We start from the raw sequence: 15534 nt of genomic DNA on the forward strand, positions 1-15534 counted from the left end.
GAAGACCGAGTCCATTTTATGCTTCTTTAGAAGCCGGGTAACATTTCCTATTATTGAGTCACTGAACGGCAATAATGGAAAATTCTACTTGTCCCCCTCGGGGACCTTCTGCTTACGTGTTTTCGAAAAGATGTCTTACGAAATCTGGCAGTCATTGCAGCCGATTTCCTTGAATACTTTCCGTAAGTGGTTGTCGAATTTTTAGTGGAGCCCCGAAGACCGAGTCCATTTTATGCTTCTTTAGAAGCCGGGTAACATTTCCTATTATTGAGTCACTGAACGGCAATAATGGAAAATTCTACTTGTCCCCCTCGGGGACCTTCTGCTTATGTGTTTTCGAAAAGATGTCTTACGAAATCTGGCAGTCATTGCAGCCGATTTCCTTGAATACTTTCCGTAAGTGGCTCAGTTCTTTCGGCAGGTTTTCAGTGTCTGAAACGGTTTCCGCCTTGGCACCAAGGTCCTCAGAACAGAACGTTTCTACGACAGATGGTGATAACTGTGTGCAGATACGGTCCGAGTGGGTGGGTTTCCGGTGAACACTGTGCCTGAGACACGCATTAAGTTTACAAAGGACGAGGACTGTAAATTTGATGTTGTCATCGACGCAGGTGCCATGTCGGTTCTTAAAGGTTTTATTTCTTTGTCTTGAACGTCAATTCCCTCTCCAAATTTCACGTTAGTTTTCCTTGCTGCTGGCTCAGCGTACAGACTGGATAACGCTGTGGATAGATTTCAACCCTGTCTCATTCCCTTGTCAGTTACTGCCTCCTATTCTTATAACTGCAGTCTGGTTTCTACACAAGTTATGTACAACAGTTGCTCACTATATTTTAACTCTGCATTCCTCAAATTACAAAGAGTGTGTGCCAGTCAACATTGTCAAACGCATTTTTTTTTCTATATCTATAAGCTGCGTATATATGGTTCGTCTTTCTACAATTTATCTTCTGAGATAAATCATAGGGGCTACATTGCCTCGCACTGTGCGCGAGCAGTTACGGTACACTATGATGTGTTCTTCATTATGACATGGATCGGAGATAGTATTTGGATGATTTCATACGGGGAAGAATCATCGGGAAACTGGAAGAAGAACAACGTGTCACTATTGCAGTTCAGGAATTTGGTATTACTCACAGCAATGTTACACGTGCATAGAGAGTGTTCCGAACCACAGGCACTGCTGCCCGAAGGAGAGGAGGCGATCGACCTCGGTCATCGACAACAGCAGATGACCGCTACATTGTGCGACAGGCAAGAAGGGACCCACGTCTAAAATTTAACAAGATTTCAAGTCATGCAATTTCACGTCCCACAGTGGTAAGGCGACCTCATGAAGGTGGCCTCTTTGCCGGGGACCAGCACGTTGTGATCCGTGGCACAAATGCATCGGCGGCACCATTTGTAATGGAGCCAAGAGCGTAAGACCTGGACCGACGACAAGTGGAGTTGCGTGTTCTTCTCAGATGAGAGCAGATTCAGTCTGAATTGTAATTCTGGACGCACCGTCATATGACGAGAGGCAGGAACATGTAATACACCCAAGAACATTGTCGACCACGACCGTTTCTGGTGGTTCAGATGTTACAGTGTGGGGAGGTACAACTTTGCATCGATGTACTGACTCCCAAATATTTGAACAGGGTACAGTCACCGATCAGAATTATTGTGACACTGTACTCCTTTCACATGAGCGCTTTTCAGGGGTACATGCTGTCCTGGCTTCATTTTTATGGATGACGAAGCGTGACCTCACCGAAGATTGCAGATGGAAGCGCTGTTGGTATGATGGGATGTTCAGCGGGCGGGGTGGCCTGCCGCTTTCCCTAACTTAAATCCCACCGAGCACGTGTGCGATGCGTTGGGGACACGTACTGCAGAACGTCCACATGCGCGAACGACCATCCAGCATCAATCAACCGCGCTAGTGGAAGAATGGAACGCCCGATCGTAAGGACTCCTTACCAACCTTCTGCCCAGCATGGGAGCTCGATGCAGAGCATGCATTGTTGGCTGTAATGATCACGCACCGCGTTAAGAACCAAGTCCCACCTTTTGCAGTGTCCAGGGGACCATTATAAAACGCGGTGACTTCAGTGTAATCACAGTCTTTGAATAAGAATCACTTCTGTTCGTGTCATTGCATATTTATTTTAGTTACTTTCGGCACTATACTGCAGCAATTCTTTGTACGTGTATTCCAAGTTTCATCGAGCTATGTTATTTGGCAGTAATACATCACGCGAAAGTTACTTTCGGGCTTGAATTGTGCATACCAGTGCTAAACGGCTCTCTCGGTCCATGGTTCATGGTTCATCAGCCCAATTGCAGGTTGCCTGTCTAACGGCTCCTAGCGGCACCGAAAACGGATATTCAATATTTCGTGTGACTATTGACTGAATTCAAAAATTTAAAATGCTGTCTTGATATACTCAGCAAGAGGCATAATCTTACGAATGTAATAAGGCAAGTATTACAGTTACGAAGCAACTGACTGTGAGCAAATACCTAGACCATTTTAATCCAGTATTTGAGAATATACATCTACATACATAGTCGACAAGGCAATATGCGGTGCGTAGCGCGGGGTACCCTGTACCACTACTTGTCAGTTTCCTCCCTGATCCACTTGGAAATAGAGCGAGGGTAAAACGACTGTCTGCATGCCTCCGTATGAGTCTTAATTTCTCGTATCCTTTGTTCGTGGTCCTTACGTGAAATGTGTGTGTGTGTGTGGGGGGGGGGGGGGGCAGTAGAATCGTTCCGCAGTCAGTTTCAAATGCCGATTCTCTAAATTTTCTGAACAGGTGTGTGCGTTTGTCCTTAGGATAATTTAGGTTAAGTAGTGTGTAAGCTTAGGGACTGTTGACCTTAGCAGTTAAGTCCCATAAGATTTCACACACATTTGAACATTTGCCGGCCGCGGTGGTCTCGCGGTTCTAGGCGCGCAGTCCGGAACCGCGCGACTGCTACGGTCGCAGGTTCGAATCCTGCCTCGGCCATGGATATGTGTGATGTCCTTAGGTTAGTTAGGTTTAAGTAGTTCTAAGTTCTAGGGTACTGATGACCACAGCTGTTAAGTCCCATAGTGCTCAGAGCCATTTGAACCATTTTTTTTTGAACATTTTTCAACACTTCCGTGTTGTTGGAACCTACCGGTAACAAATCTAGCAGCCCGCCTCTCAATTTCTTCGATGTCCTCCTTTAAACTGATCTAGTACGGATCTCATACACTGGAGCAGTACTCACGAACAAGCCGCCCTAACGTCCTATATGCGGTTCCTTTGCAGATGAACCACACTTTCATAAAATTCTTCCAATAAACCGAAGTAGACCATTCGTCTTCCCCACCACGACCCTCACATGCTTGTTCCATTTCATATCACGCTGCAACGTTACGCCCACATATTTAAAAGACTTAACTTTATCAAGCAGGATCCTACTCATGCTATATCAGAACATTATGATTTTGTTTTTCTTAATCATCCGCATTAATTTACAGTCTTCTACATTTCTACCGTTCATCATACCAACTATAAATTTTATCGAAGTCATATTGTATCCTTCTACAGTAACCCAACTTCGACACCTTCCTGTACTTCACAGCATCATCAGCAAACAACCACAGATTGTTGCCCGCCTTGACCACCAGATCGTTTATGTATATAGAAAACAATAGCGGTCGCATCACCCTCTTGACGACATCCTTGACTCTGATGAACTCTAACTGTCAGGGACAACACACTGGGTTCTATCGCTTAAGAAGTCTTAGAGCCTCTCACGTATCTGAGAACATATTCCATATGCTCGTACCTTCGTTAAGTCTGCAGGGGGCATCGTATCAAATGCTATTCGGAAATCTAGGAGTGTGGACTCTGCCTGTTGGCCTTAATCTATAGTTCACAGTATTCATGTGATAAAAAGGAAAGCTAAGTTTCGCACGAGCGATACTTTCTAAAACCGTGCTAATTCGTGGACATTCATCACACCTTTCTAAGCTTTTCGGCTTCAAGCAAATTTATGAGTGCACTTAGTGACTTACAACAAACTTTACACCTTATTTCAAACATGTACGAAACATATTCTTCTCTACTGGATTAAACCTCTCCCTGGCGTGCAGCCCCTCTTGTCGTGTTAGAGTCTGATGACCATCTCCGTGACGATCTCGCGGTTACTCAACCAACTCCTGACGAAACGCGCTGAGCTCTTTTGTACGCTCTCTGTCTCCACTATTATTTATTCCCAATAAGGGTCACACTCTGACGAGTGAAATACAAGAATCACAGAGGGAAAGGGCGTAGTCGAGATTTTGTCAAAGGAGGGGTTCGATTTGTTAAAGAGGAACTTAAATACGCAAATGTTTTTCATTTTATTCTGAAAACACCTTACCGAATGTGCAACTAAATACTTATTATTTGACAATATGGTAACTTCATTGTGCTACCAAACGAATTAAAATTCTTTGCTAACATAACACAGACCACCTTTCTAACATAAGTTTCACTGTAGCACAGCAGAAGAACCTTATTGGTGGGTTGAATAACTTAGGAAGTTAAACGCATTCAGATCTCCTTTTTCAATAGTTGTCTTTCTCCTACTAAAATCTTGAATTTAAATTGTACTACTGAAACGAAGTCAACACATTAAAGCATTCCAGTACCTCAATTCAAATTTACATTTTATTAAGTGCATTAAAATTCTTCAATTTCCCTAATTGTTCAAGGATATTTTTTAAAATAATTATTTCAGCAGTCAACTTGAAACTAGAGCAACTAAATTTATGTATACACTAAAAGGAATACTCAAATACTATGAGGTTCAGTATTGAGATCTTAATATTATTTCATGCATTAATTTCAACTAGACTTCCAATACATGGGACCTCATAAATGAGTTTGTTTTTGTCCCTGATAATATGGTAATACAGATTTTGATGCCAATAAACTCCTCTATGATGTGAGACATACGTTGTCGTTTACATTTTTATTTACAGATGCTTGGACTTTTAACGGCTGGATGCACGGCAAGAACATAACGAATAAGACAATTCACAATAGAACATCGTTCTTGTACTAAAACTTGAATACACGAGACAGGGTGACAATTATTGAACTATATGAAAAAACGTAAATTAGTTACAAACTACGGCGTGCACATACTTAATTCAACATGTAAACGTCACAACAGATATTCAGATTTAGGTTATCACATGTTCGGTATGCCTGCCAACACAGGCGATGATGTGGCCAGACGAATAACGAAATATTGCAAGACGCGCTGAAGTGTCGGTACATTGATGCTGTCGGTGACCACTTGAATGTCTGTTTTCTGCTCAGCAATGGTCTTGGCGTTATTGCTGTACATCTTGTCTTTAATATAGCCCCATACAAAGGAGTCCCATGTGTTTAGATCCGGAGAATATGGCAGTCAATAGAGGCCCCTACCAATGAGCTTTGGGAACCCCAGAGGTAGAATGAGGTCCCCAAAGTGCTGCTCCAGTACATCAAACACACTCCTGCTTCGATGAAGTCGAGCTCCGTCTTGCATAAACCACATCTTTTCGAAATCAGGGTCACTTTGGATAATGGGGTTCCAAAACCTTCACATACCGTTCGGTAGTCACCGTGCCATCAAGGAATATCGCAACGATTATTCTGTGACTGGACATTGCACACCACACAGTCATTCGTAGAGGAAGAAGAGACTTCTTGATCGTGAAACGCGGATTCTCAGTCCCTCAAATGCGCCAGTTTTGCTCATTGACGAAACCATCCACATGAAAGTGGGCTTCGTCGCTAAACCAAACTACTCCTGCTCATGCTAATTCCCATCATGCCCCGTGGCCAACTGTGCAGTTTGAACGTCCTAACGCAAACCCCTCGAAAGTTATGACGATTTTATTTCGTATAGTTCAGTAACTGTCACCCTGTATATATCGCTGTTCCACAAGTGAGCCATCCTTATGCAAAGACACAGAGCACAAAATGTCGATCGCTAGCCGCCTTCTTATGTAAATATAGCTTTTAGCTGCCAGGGAACAAAGGAATTCAGAAGGAATTCGCTCTAGCCAATAGTAAAGGACCAACCCCAGCATTTGACTAAACTGAAAATGGGAGAACACATAAAATCATTTTCAAGGTTACCGACGGATGGATTCGAACCCCCTTGTCTCCTGAATCCGTGGATTGTTAGCTCAGCGCTTCAAGACGCAGAGCTACCCCAGCCGGTGGAAACTTCGGAAAAACTGGTTGTTGTACGCTTTTTCAAACAACATAAAATGCACATGAATTCTGATATTACATATTTTTCCTTTAATTGCGCATGTTTCGTCATTTGATAATGTATGAATTCAGGCATATTTTAAGATTTAATTGTGCAGGGAATTCGTGGTTCCAGTTATCGTAGTATTACAAGGGCGTAAATACATTTTGGACGGAAAGGGGGAGGGGGTGGGAGGGGGCGGTAGGGATGCAGGGCTCAGTCGAGTCGGACGAACTGAAGCAGCCTGCTGACAAAATCTTTTAGAAACGAACTATACAATGTGCTGTCACACTTACCCCTTCCGCTCTTCGCAAAACCCCTCCCCCATCGTACCGTATGGGAACCAGTTTTCATAATTGAGTTCTGCCCTGGTGACCAGATTGGGCGATGTTCTGCCGTTTGGGGGAATAATGATAGAATTTTGAGCAGTTTTCTTTTTAAAGAAATGCACCATCGTCGTTTGGGTTATATTTTTGTCGATCATAACAGTTGTATTTTTATGCACTGATTTTAATTTAATATTATTTGAAATGATCTCTACCATTCCGTTGTCTTGTGAAATATTGAAATATTGCAACCCCTAAGTTGTACCGTTTCCAAATAATGACTCCAGTGCTAACATTAAACTGCTTTAGATAGGTAATTAGGCTATTGTAATAGTACCTACATTCTTTTAACTTAGCAGAACGCTAGCTGATGAATCAAAATCGCTTTTCCACTTCTTTTTTGTTACAGACTTATCCATAATTAGAAACTATCAGAACAGAACACAGAACGAAAGCAAAAAATGGCAGCACTTATATTAAATTCAGCTGTAAGTAAGAACTGAACTGATTAACAAAACAACAATTAAACTCAAGTAAGACTATCAATGTACAATCGTGGACAAAACGAGCGAGACCCCTCGCCTTTTCGTTATGCTGATCCGCACAGCTTTAAAGCCTGCTACACAGCATAGCAGGCAAGGCGACGAAGTGCTACCAACATACTATGCACTTCGCTCAGCTGATGTGCTGAGATAGCTAGCACTGAGGAAACTCGCGCTTCGAAGACGCCACACCATCGTCTGCCACGACTTCGTGAAAAACGAAATACCTCAAGTATAAGCCAATGCGTTGTATTCGCATATCTGGGACTATGACTTGGATCTAAAGTGTGGTTATGCTTAGTACGTATGCTCAGATTGTGAATCTAACATCATGAATAAAGACAAGGGGAAATGAATTAGGCGTCCTTCCTCTTCCGTAACATCAAATATATTTTAGTTATTCTTTCTTAAATGAACCGCGCAGAAAATCATTCACCAGAAGTGAATAACTTTCTAGTAACACCAGATGATATTAACAGCTTGCCGGCGCGGGTTAGCCGTGCTCTCAACGGCGTCATATCGTGGACCGCGCGGCTCATTGCGCCGTCAGTTCGAATCCTTCCCCGGGCATGGATGTGTGATAGGTTCGGTAGGTTGAAGTAGTTGTAGGTCTAGCGGCCTGATGACCTAAGCAGTTTGGTGGCATAGTTCTTAGAGTCATTTTTTGACCTTCCGCGTAAATTTTCTTGACATAAACGGCCGTATCTTTAGATTGTGTTGACATGGCTCACTTTTTTACACCACCAAGGGACCGTATACCGCGGGATGTGCGACACATTTCCGCTTATTATGTCCACCCGTACTCGAGGTAAACGGGTTTTAAGGATTGGGTAGACAGATAGACGGTCAAGAAAGTGAGCCTACTAGGGTTCCATTTTTACCGATTTACGTGACGAAATCTTAACAACGAAAATAGCTACCACAGTTACTGAAGATGAGGGCCGTATAATAATTTCCCCTACTCTTTATTCGAAATGTTCCAGTTGCAGTCGATACATCATGATATTAATCGTAGCTGCGCTTTCGATCCAAATCACGTTTACAGGAATGCAAATAAAATCCATTTGCCTATACACGTGGTAATTCAAATCCTACTATTGATGCCACGGCGTTTTAGACATGCGAGCATTCCTGTTGCTAGCTACCTTAAGGAACACTTTGGCTAATGAACGTTTTCTGGCTGTGGCACGTCTAATGGAGAATTCGAAACATTGTAGAATACTTTTCGCAGCTACGTCGCCGTTTACTTCCTGTGGTAGTGCAGAATTATCATACTAAATTTACTTGCTAATAACAGTTTTTTGTTAATTCGATAAGCATCCCGAATGATTGTCACATAAACGGTGACATAAAGGTAGACAATTCTTGTTTTTGAGTCGAGAAAGCTCTGTGCAACAGAAGCTGCAGATAATTTTACCATTTTAATTGCGAAATTGCCGGTTTATTCATGTCTGGCGTAATAATAGAGGGCTGTTTGTCTGGGCTGTCTGCTAGCGTAGTGAAAGGTGTTTGCTAATGCAAGGGAAGTCTGGTTTGTTTTCGGTTCTAATCTCGATGGAGGCAGATAGAAGGTCAGTAAAACTTTGAAACACTTATCTATTTTGTAGGAGCTGTAAATAAATAGTTGCCACTACTAAAATTCCAACCCTCGTATATCCTCTCGTTAAGGTAGGCGTCTGGTAATCACGTCCCTTGAAGTTTCATGTAGAGATGTTTTGTACGAAAATAAAAAGGAATAAGCCACAAGTAAAATTTTGCCGAGAGATATTGGTGCAAAGTGGGACTGACATGTTTCTTTACGCCTCGAATTTATTCATAAATTGTGTTCTGAGTAAATCTATAGATCTCTGCAACTGTAGATACATAAATATTTCTGTCGTTACTACACTGTTACCTTTAAAAGATTGCCATTTGCGCAACTAAGAGAGCACATACGGTTGCGCCAAAAGTATTTCGCTTTTTATTGTGAAAGGGTTCCAGTCATGATTTGTGTTCCACCCACCCCGCATTTCACTTCACGCCGGCTGCGCTACAGGCTATAAGCTTGCAGGCGGTAGTGGTATGCTGCACAGTTTATTTGCTTGCAAAATATTACCACGGGCTTTGATGTTTTGATTCAGGCTGGGTTCTGAAACATACACAGAGGGGTCAAGAAATTTAAGAACTCAGAGGAAAGCGCAAATTAATCGACGCGTGGCTGGCGTCGTTAAGTGTAGCGCGACCTTGCTAATTCGAAACAGCGTGGCTGCTACTTTCACTTATAATGGTGCAATATATTCGGTGTAAGTGAAAAGCTCTAATCAGCTAATGCCGATACGAGGCAGGAGTAACACACATCGTCACTGGTCATACATCTGAGACAAATCTGAGGGCTAGTATTAATTTATCCGCTGGATAAAAGACGGATACTACAAATATTCACTTTGCCTTTACCATCAAAGAGGAAACAGAAGCGGCCAGTACGTCAAAATGTTTTTTGTTTTTTTTTATCTTTTGTCATAAATGTGGCGCACACATTCAAACAGTGTGAGGATTACACCAAAACTTTTATTAGTCATGCATTACACAGAGGTCTAGGAATATCTCCAGAATTCAAAAATAAGTGAGGTAATTACAAAATAATCAGTGTGCATCTGTTGTCCGTTCCTGAGTCTTTCTTTTTTATACGGCCACCGTCCCCCAGACAACCCGTTGTTTGCCGGTTATAAGCAGCTTCCTGTCGAATTTTTAAATTCTGTCTGTTCTGTTTACGACCTTTTCTACAATTCTTTTTTTGCTTGCGGTTGTTTTGTATAGCAAAGCAAACTTGTACACACAAACAACAAACAGTTCAACTGCGATACAAAAATTTGTAACTAAGACGTAATAAAAATCTGGAGGCACAACTGCTCCGGGAGGTGTTTCAACCATAGTAAAATGTGCCTAGCGAAAATTTCTTTGATGTCAAAAATACTCAAAGTTATATTGTTACATGAAGCGAGATGCTTACCGTATACGCTTCAAAAGCGATTGGCAATTGTGCAGTCGCAGAAAAGGTTCCAGTTTGCAAAAATCTGTGACTCAAGACCAATACGTTCGCGTGATTTCAGCTTTAAATGACTGCGAAAATCGTATTGTACTGCCATCAGCTGCTACGAAAAGGTTTTGCGATACTACGGTTTTGGATTATGTGTGTGATGTCCTTAGGTTAGTTAGGTTTAAGTAGTTCTAAGTTCTAGGGGACTGATGACCTCAGAAGTTAAGTCCCGTAGTGCTCAGAGCCATTTGAACCATCTGAATCGCACTTTTACTGTGAATTTCTCGTTCGTGGTGAACAATTGCAACGAATGTATTTGTGTGCATACCTGTACAGGTAGATGAAAAAGATGAAAAAGCTTGCACAGGATAGAGTAGCATGGAGAGCTGCATCAAACCAGTCTCAGGACTGAAGACCACAACAACAACAACCTGTACAGGGGGAACGGTCAGTATTCAGCGCTATGGCAGGAACGATCATTCGAAGCATAAAAATCTACCGAACATGGGCTGTAAAGTGCATGAGCTTGTTCGTCTTCCCTACAGTGAAACACATCTGTTCTGCTGAACAAGTGCTGATAGCTTGAAAAGTATGCATTTTGGAGCCCATATTGTTTGCTTCCAATGATCGTTTCTGTCATGTCCCTCAATATTGACCATTGCTTCTAGGACACCCTTTATGTCGTTCAGTCCTGCTAAACGTACCGTCTAAAACGCGTTAATTGAAGATCAAAGCTACATATACAAAAAATCTTAAAGTCCTATATTTGCTTTTCTGTATTAGATTCTGATGTGCAGTTTGCATTTGTGACGTTAAGTGCGGTGGGTCTGAACGCCGTATCGGTATCCACACAATTACACTGACTGAAAAACTACCTGTGTCTGACAGTGATTAGTGCCAACTGAAGCTGCTGGCAATAATTATCTGCAAACTGCGAGCAACATTTATTGAAGTTATTTCACTAGGAGATTACTCCTGGTATAAATACAAGAGTTTTTTTTTGTACTGTCATTATCTTTGGAAGCAATCGAAACGCGTAGAGGTACAACAAGCGAGTGACTGTCGCAGATGTAATTACCAGTCGTAGTCTTCAAGACGCTGTCCTTTGCGAAACAATATTCAGCTCCCCAGAGTTTTAATCACGTGTTTACGAGCCACAGACTTCTAAAATGTCGGTACGAATGATTCAAACATTACCAATAAGCTCCTAATATTCTCACAGTTAACAAAACAATAACAGAAGCTGAAATGCATCCCTTTCGCTAAATTTCTATGCTTATTAGCGGTCTGGAAATTTAATTAAAGGTAATCGTGTGTTATTTGGTTGGGGCGGAGACCCGACATACAGGCAAACAACGAAGTTCAAGCTCTGTGACACTGTCGCGAGTAACAATCCCACGTCTATGTTTCGATTCTAACGCTGCCCGATTATATTGCAGTTTCATAAATGATATGATGTACATAGTTAACATTCATTTATTTTGATGATAGCCACTGTTCATTATACAACAATTTCGGTGTAGCAATATTCCAGTCCGTACTCGCACTCGCTATTTCTGTTGCAGTACTATATGCCCCAGGTTAGTGTCATTCTGGAAAATACCCCAGGAAAATTGCCAAATTTCAGCTGAAATATCGTATAGCTTAATTACCGTTTCTCCTCGTGTACATGCGACAGTTAAACACTTAAGGGACTTGGATATAAATGAACTATCGTAATGACTTCTTATTGCTCTCTTTTTCTAACTACTTATTCCTCTTATCGTAGTTCCAGTTTTTTATCTTCCGTCGACGTTTATCTCGCTTTGATATTACTAGTATTTAATTTAGCACTTAACTCACGTGGTGCCTTTTCCGTGACGTACGCAATGTGCTGTGGTCGGTCTCTGGTACTCCTATGTTTAAACCTGTAATACTTATATTCGCGCCGGCCGCGGTGGTCTAGCGGTTCTAGGCGCTCAGTCCGGAACCGCGCGACTGCTACGGTCGCAGGTTCGAATCCTGCCTCAGGCATGGATGTGTGTGATGTCCTTAGGTTAGTTAGGTTTAAGTAGTTCTAAGTTCTAAGGGACTGATGACCACAGATGTTAAGTCCCATAGTGCTCAGAGCCAGCCACTTATATTCGCAATCATATAAGAGTTGTTTAAATACTCAACGTTGGTTTTACTGCACTGGCTGAAGCCGCAGTATTTCTTCATCACATCAAATCACATACTTTTGTATGGTTATAAATAGTACACATAAACAAACTGTCAGAGAGATGAATTTTATATTCTGAAATATTATAATATATTTGTAGCAAGTAAATTTACACATAAAACTAATTTCCAAGGCTTAAAGTTGATACAAAAAGTAAGTCTGCAAAACTGATATCAGACCACGTCTGATCGTAGCTAACACTTCAAGTATTTTATTGGAGAAATAGAAAGGTCCCATACAGTTGTCCTGAAGTTGTTCCTGTGAATAATATTGCGCTAGCAGGACTATTTAAAATAGCTGTCTTTTCCGTCTATTTCTTGATCTTTATCACTTCCTTCCTCCATCCAACGACTAAAAATTTCGACAAGCTCAAGATCATTAAAACTGACATATTGCTGCGGCACATTTTGTAGTATACCGAAGAAAACAGGTACGTAGTTCACGAGGCGCGGTGTAAGAGACCACAAACACGTGCCAGTAACAAGTGACAACAACAAACAAGGAAGGCGATAATGCAGTCGAAGAAATACATTATAGGGTTGGTGGCTTAAGGGAGGAAAGGGGGGTGGTTATAGAAGCTTTCCGCCAGAGAGATCTTGGAGAAAGAGTTCGAAAATTTTCGCGCCGCCTAAGAGACAAAAGCAAAACAATGATAATGGTATGTATTCAAATTAAATCAGGTGGTGCTGAGGGAATTAAATTGAAAAACAAGACACTTAAAGTAATAAATCAGTGTTGTTATTTGGGCAGCAAAATAACTGATGATGTCCGAAGTAGAGAGGATATAAAATGTAGACTGGCAATGGCAACATAAGCATTTTTCAAGGAGAGGAATTTGTTAACATCTAATGTAGATTTGAGTGGTAGGAAGTCTTTTATGATGGTATTTGTCTGGACTGTATGGAAGTGAAATATGGACGATAAAATTTGTTAACATAGAATGTAGATTTGAGTGGTAGGAAGTCTTTTCTGATTGTATTTGTCTGGACTGTAGCCATGTATGGAAGTGAAACATTGACGATAAACAGCTTAGACAGGAAGAGAGCAAAAGCTTTCGAAATGTGGTGCTACAAAAGAATGTTGAAGATTAGTTGAGATAGACCACATAACTAATGTGAAGGTACTGAATAGAACTGAGGAGAGAACTTGACAAAAAGAAGCGATCAGTTGATAGGGGACATATTCTGAGGCAACCAGGGATTACCAGTTGGTATTGGAGGGAAGTGTGTGTTTGTGGGGGGGGGGGGGGGAGGGGGAGGATTGTAGAGGAAGACCAAGAGATGAATACAGTAAGCAGATTCAGAAGGATTTAGGTTGCAGTAGTTATTCAGAGACGAAGAGGCCCGCACAGGATAAAGCAGCGTGGAGAGCTGCATCAAAACACTCTTCGGACTGAAGACCACACCTGGTGGGTTAGGAGACAACTTCGTTCCAGTCACGGTACTGCATACATTCGCTCTCGAGACGACCTACTGGTTCCCTGTCCTACACTCCTCTCTTTACTATTTTCTTACTCGAAATCGCTCTGGTGCTCACTCTGACAAGCTCACATTGTCAACACGACAACGCCCAGCGAATGTCCGCCTCTCAAATCAGTTGACCCTCTATGTAAATCGTACTGTCACAAGATGCATTACCAGCACATCACCACCAGACAGGTCGCGTACATTCGACGAATATGTGAAAAAAAGCCATTGCCAGCTCGGTATTTCGCAGCAGCGAGCGTGGCGAGGATCCGGCAGTGGTGCCGGCAGTGCACGCCCCCCAGCGGCTGCAGCGGCGGCGGACTCACTTTGTTCATGCCGTTCCCCATGGCGGCGGCGGCGGCGGCGGGGGCGGTGCGCGCGCTGCCGGCGGCCGCTCACATGGCAGGCGGGCGACTGCCGGCTGGCCGGCCCGCCGCCTGCGCCTCGCCTCGCCAGCCCGGCGGCCGCCGCTCGATACTGCGGCAGCGCTCGGCGCTCCGCGACCACGGCACACGGGACACGCGCGCCTGGTCAGTGCGCTGGCCTACTCCTCGGCGCTCGCACCGGCCGTCAGCCAGTCACTCCGCGGAAGCAGTCACTCCAGCTTAAGGATTGGAATAACCGATACCTGTACTGCAGTCCTGAATAACTGCTACTTTTCGGTATTCGATTGGTCTCGATTACAAAAGGTGTTTTTTTTTCTAATAACCGACTAAAAAAACGAAATATAGACCAGCCATAGCAGCAGTGCAGAGTCCTCGTTTACAAGTAAACCTTTTTGAAAAACAAAAATCAAATAATTATTCGTAAAATTAGCGTCGTTCCATGGAAGTAGGCAATTTAGTGCAGGGAGGGGAGAAACCGATCGCTTAAAATCGATACTTGTGTCGTAGTTCTGAATAACCGGTATTTTCCGTTTTTCGTTTTATCTCGATTGTAACAGGCGTTTCTTTTTTTGTTTTCTTTTTTTCTAATAACAGGCTAAGTTTTGGAAATTTGTGGTAAGCTTCAATGGGACCAAACTGCTGAGGTCATCGATCCCTAGACTTACACACTACTTAATCTAACTTACGCTAAGGACAACACACACACCCGTGCCCGAGGGAGGACTCGCGCGACTACCGGCGCGGCAACACACACACACACATATATATATAGGGTGTTACAAAAAGGTACTACCAAACTTTCAGGAAACATTCCTCACACACAAAGAAAGAAAATATGTTATGTGGACATGTGTCCGGAAACGCTTACTTTCCATGTTAGAGCTCATTTTATTACTTCTCTTCAAATCACATTAATCATGGAATGGAAACACATAGCAACAGAACGTACCAGCGTGACTTCAAACACTTTGTTACAGGAAATGTTCAAAATGTCCTCCGTTAGCGAGGATACATGCATCCAGCCTCCGTCGCATGGAATCCCTGATGCGCTGATGCAGCCCTGGAGAATGGCGTATTGTATCACAGCCGTCCACAATACGAGCACGAAGAGTCTCTACATTTGGTACCGGGGTTGCGTAGACAAGAGCTTTCAAATGCTCCCATAAATGAAAGTCAAGAGGGTTCAGGTCAGGAGATCGTGGAGGCCACGGAATTGGTCCGTCTCTACCAATCCATCGGTCACCGAATCTGTTGTTGAGAAACGTACGAACACTTCGACTGAAATGTGCAGGAGCTCCATCGTGCATGAACCACATGCTGAGTCGTACTTGTAA

General features: G+C 42.7%; 1 protein-coding gene across 1 annotated transcript in view; it reads right to left on the reverse strand.

The window, feature by feature from the left end:
- LOC126474542 (uncharacterized) overlaps positions 1 to 14161 on the reverse strand; it is a 718908-nt gene extending 704747 nt beyond the window's left edge. The window contains exon 1 of the mRNA XM_050102015.1: positions 14141 to 14161. Within this exon, the coding sequence (XP_049957972.1) occupies positions 14141 to 14161 (21 nt within the window). The remainder of the gene's footprint in view (positions 1 to 14140) is intronic.
- Positions 14162 to 15534: the final 1373 nt, after the last annotated feature.

Source organism: Schistocerca serialis, chromosome 4, assembly GCF_023864345.2.
Source record: "Schistocerca serialis cubense isolate TAMUIC-IGC-003099 chromosome 4, iqSchSeri2.2, whole genome shotgun sequence".
In the NCBI taxonomy this organism is placed as follows: Eukaryota; Metazoa; Arthropoda; class Insecta; order Orthoptera; family Acrididae; genus Schistocerca; species Schistocerca serialis.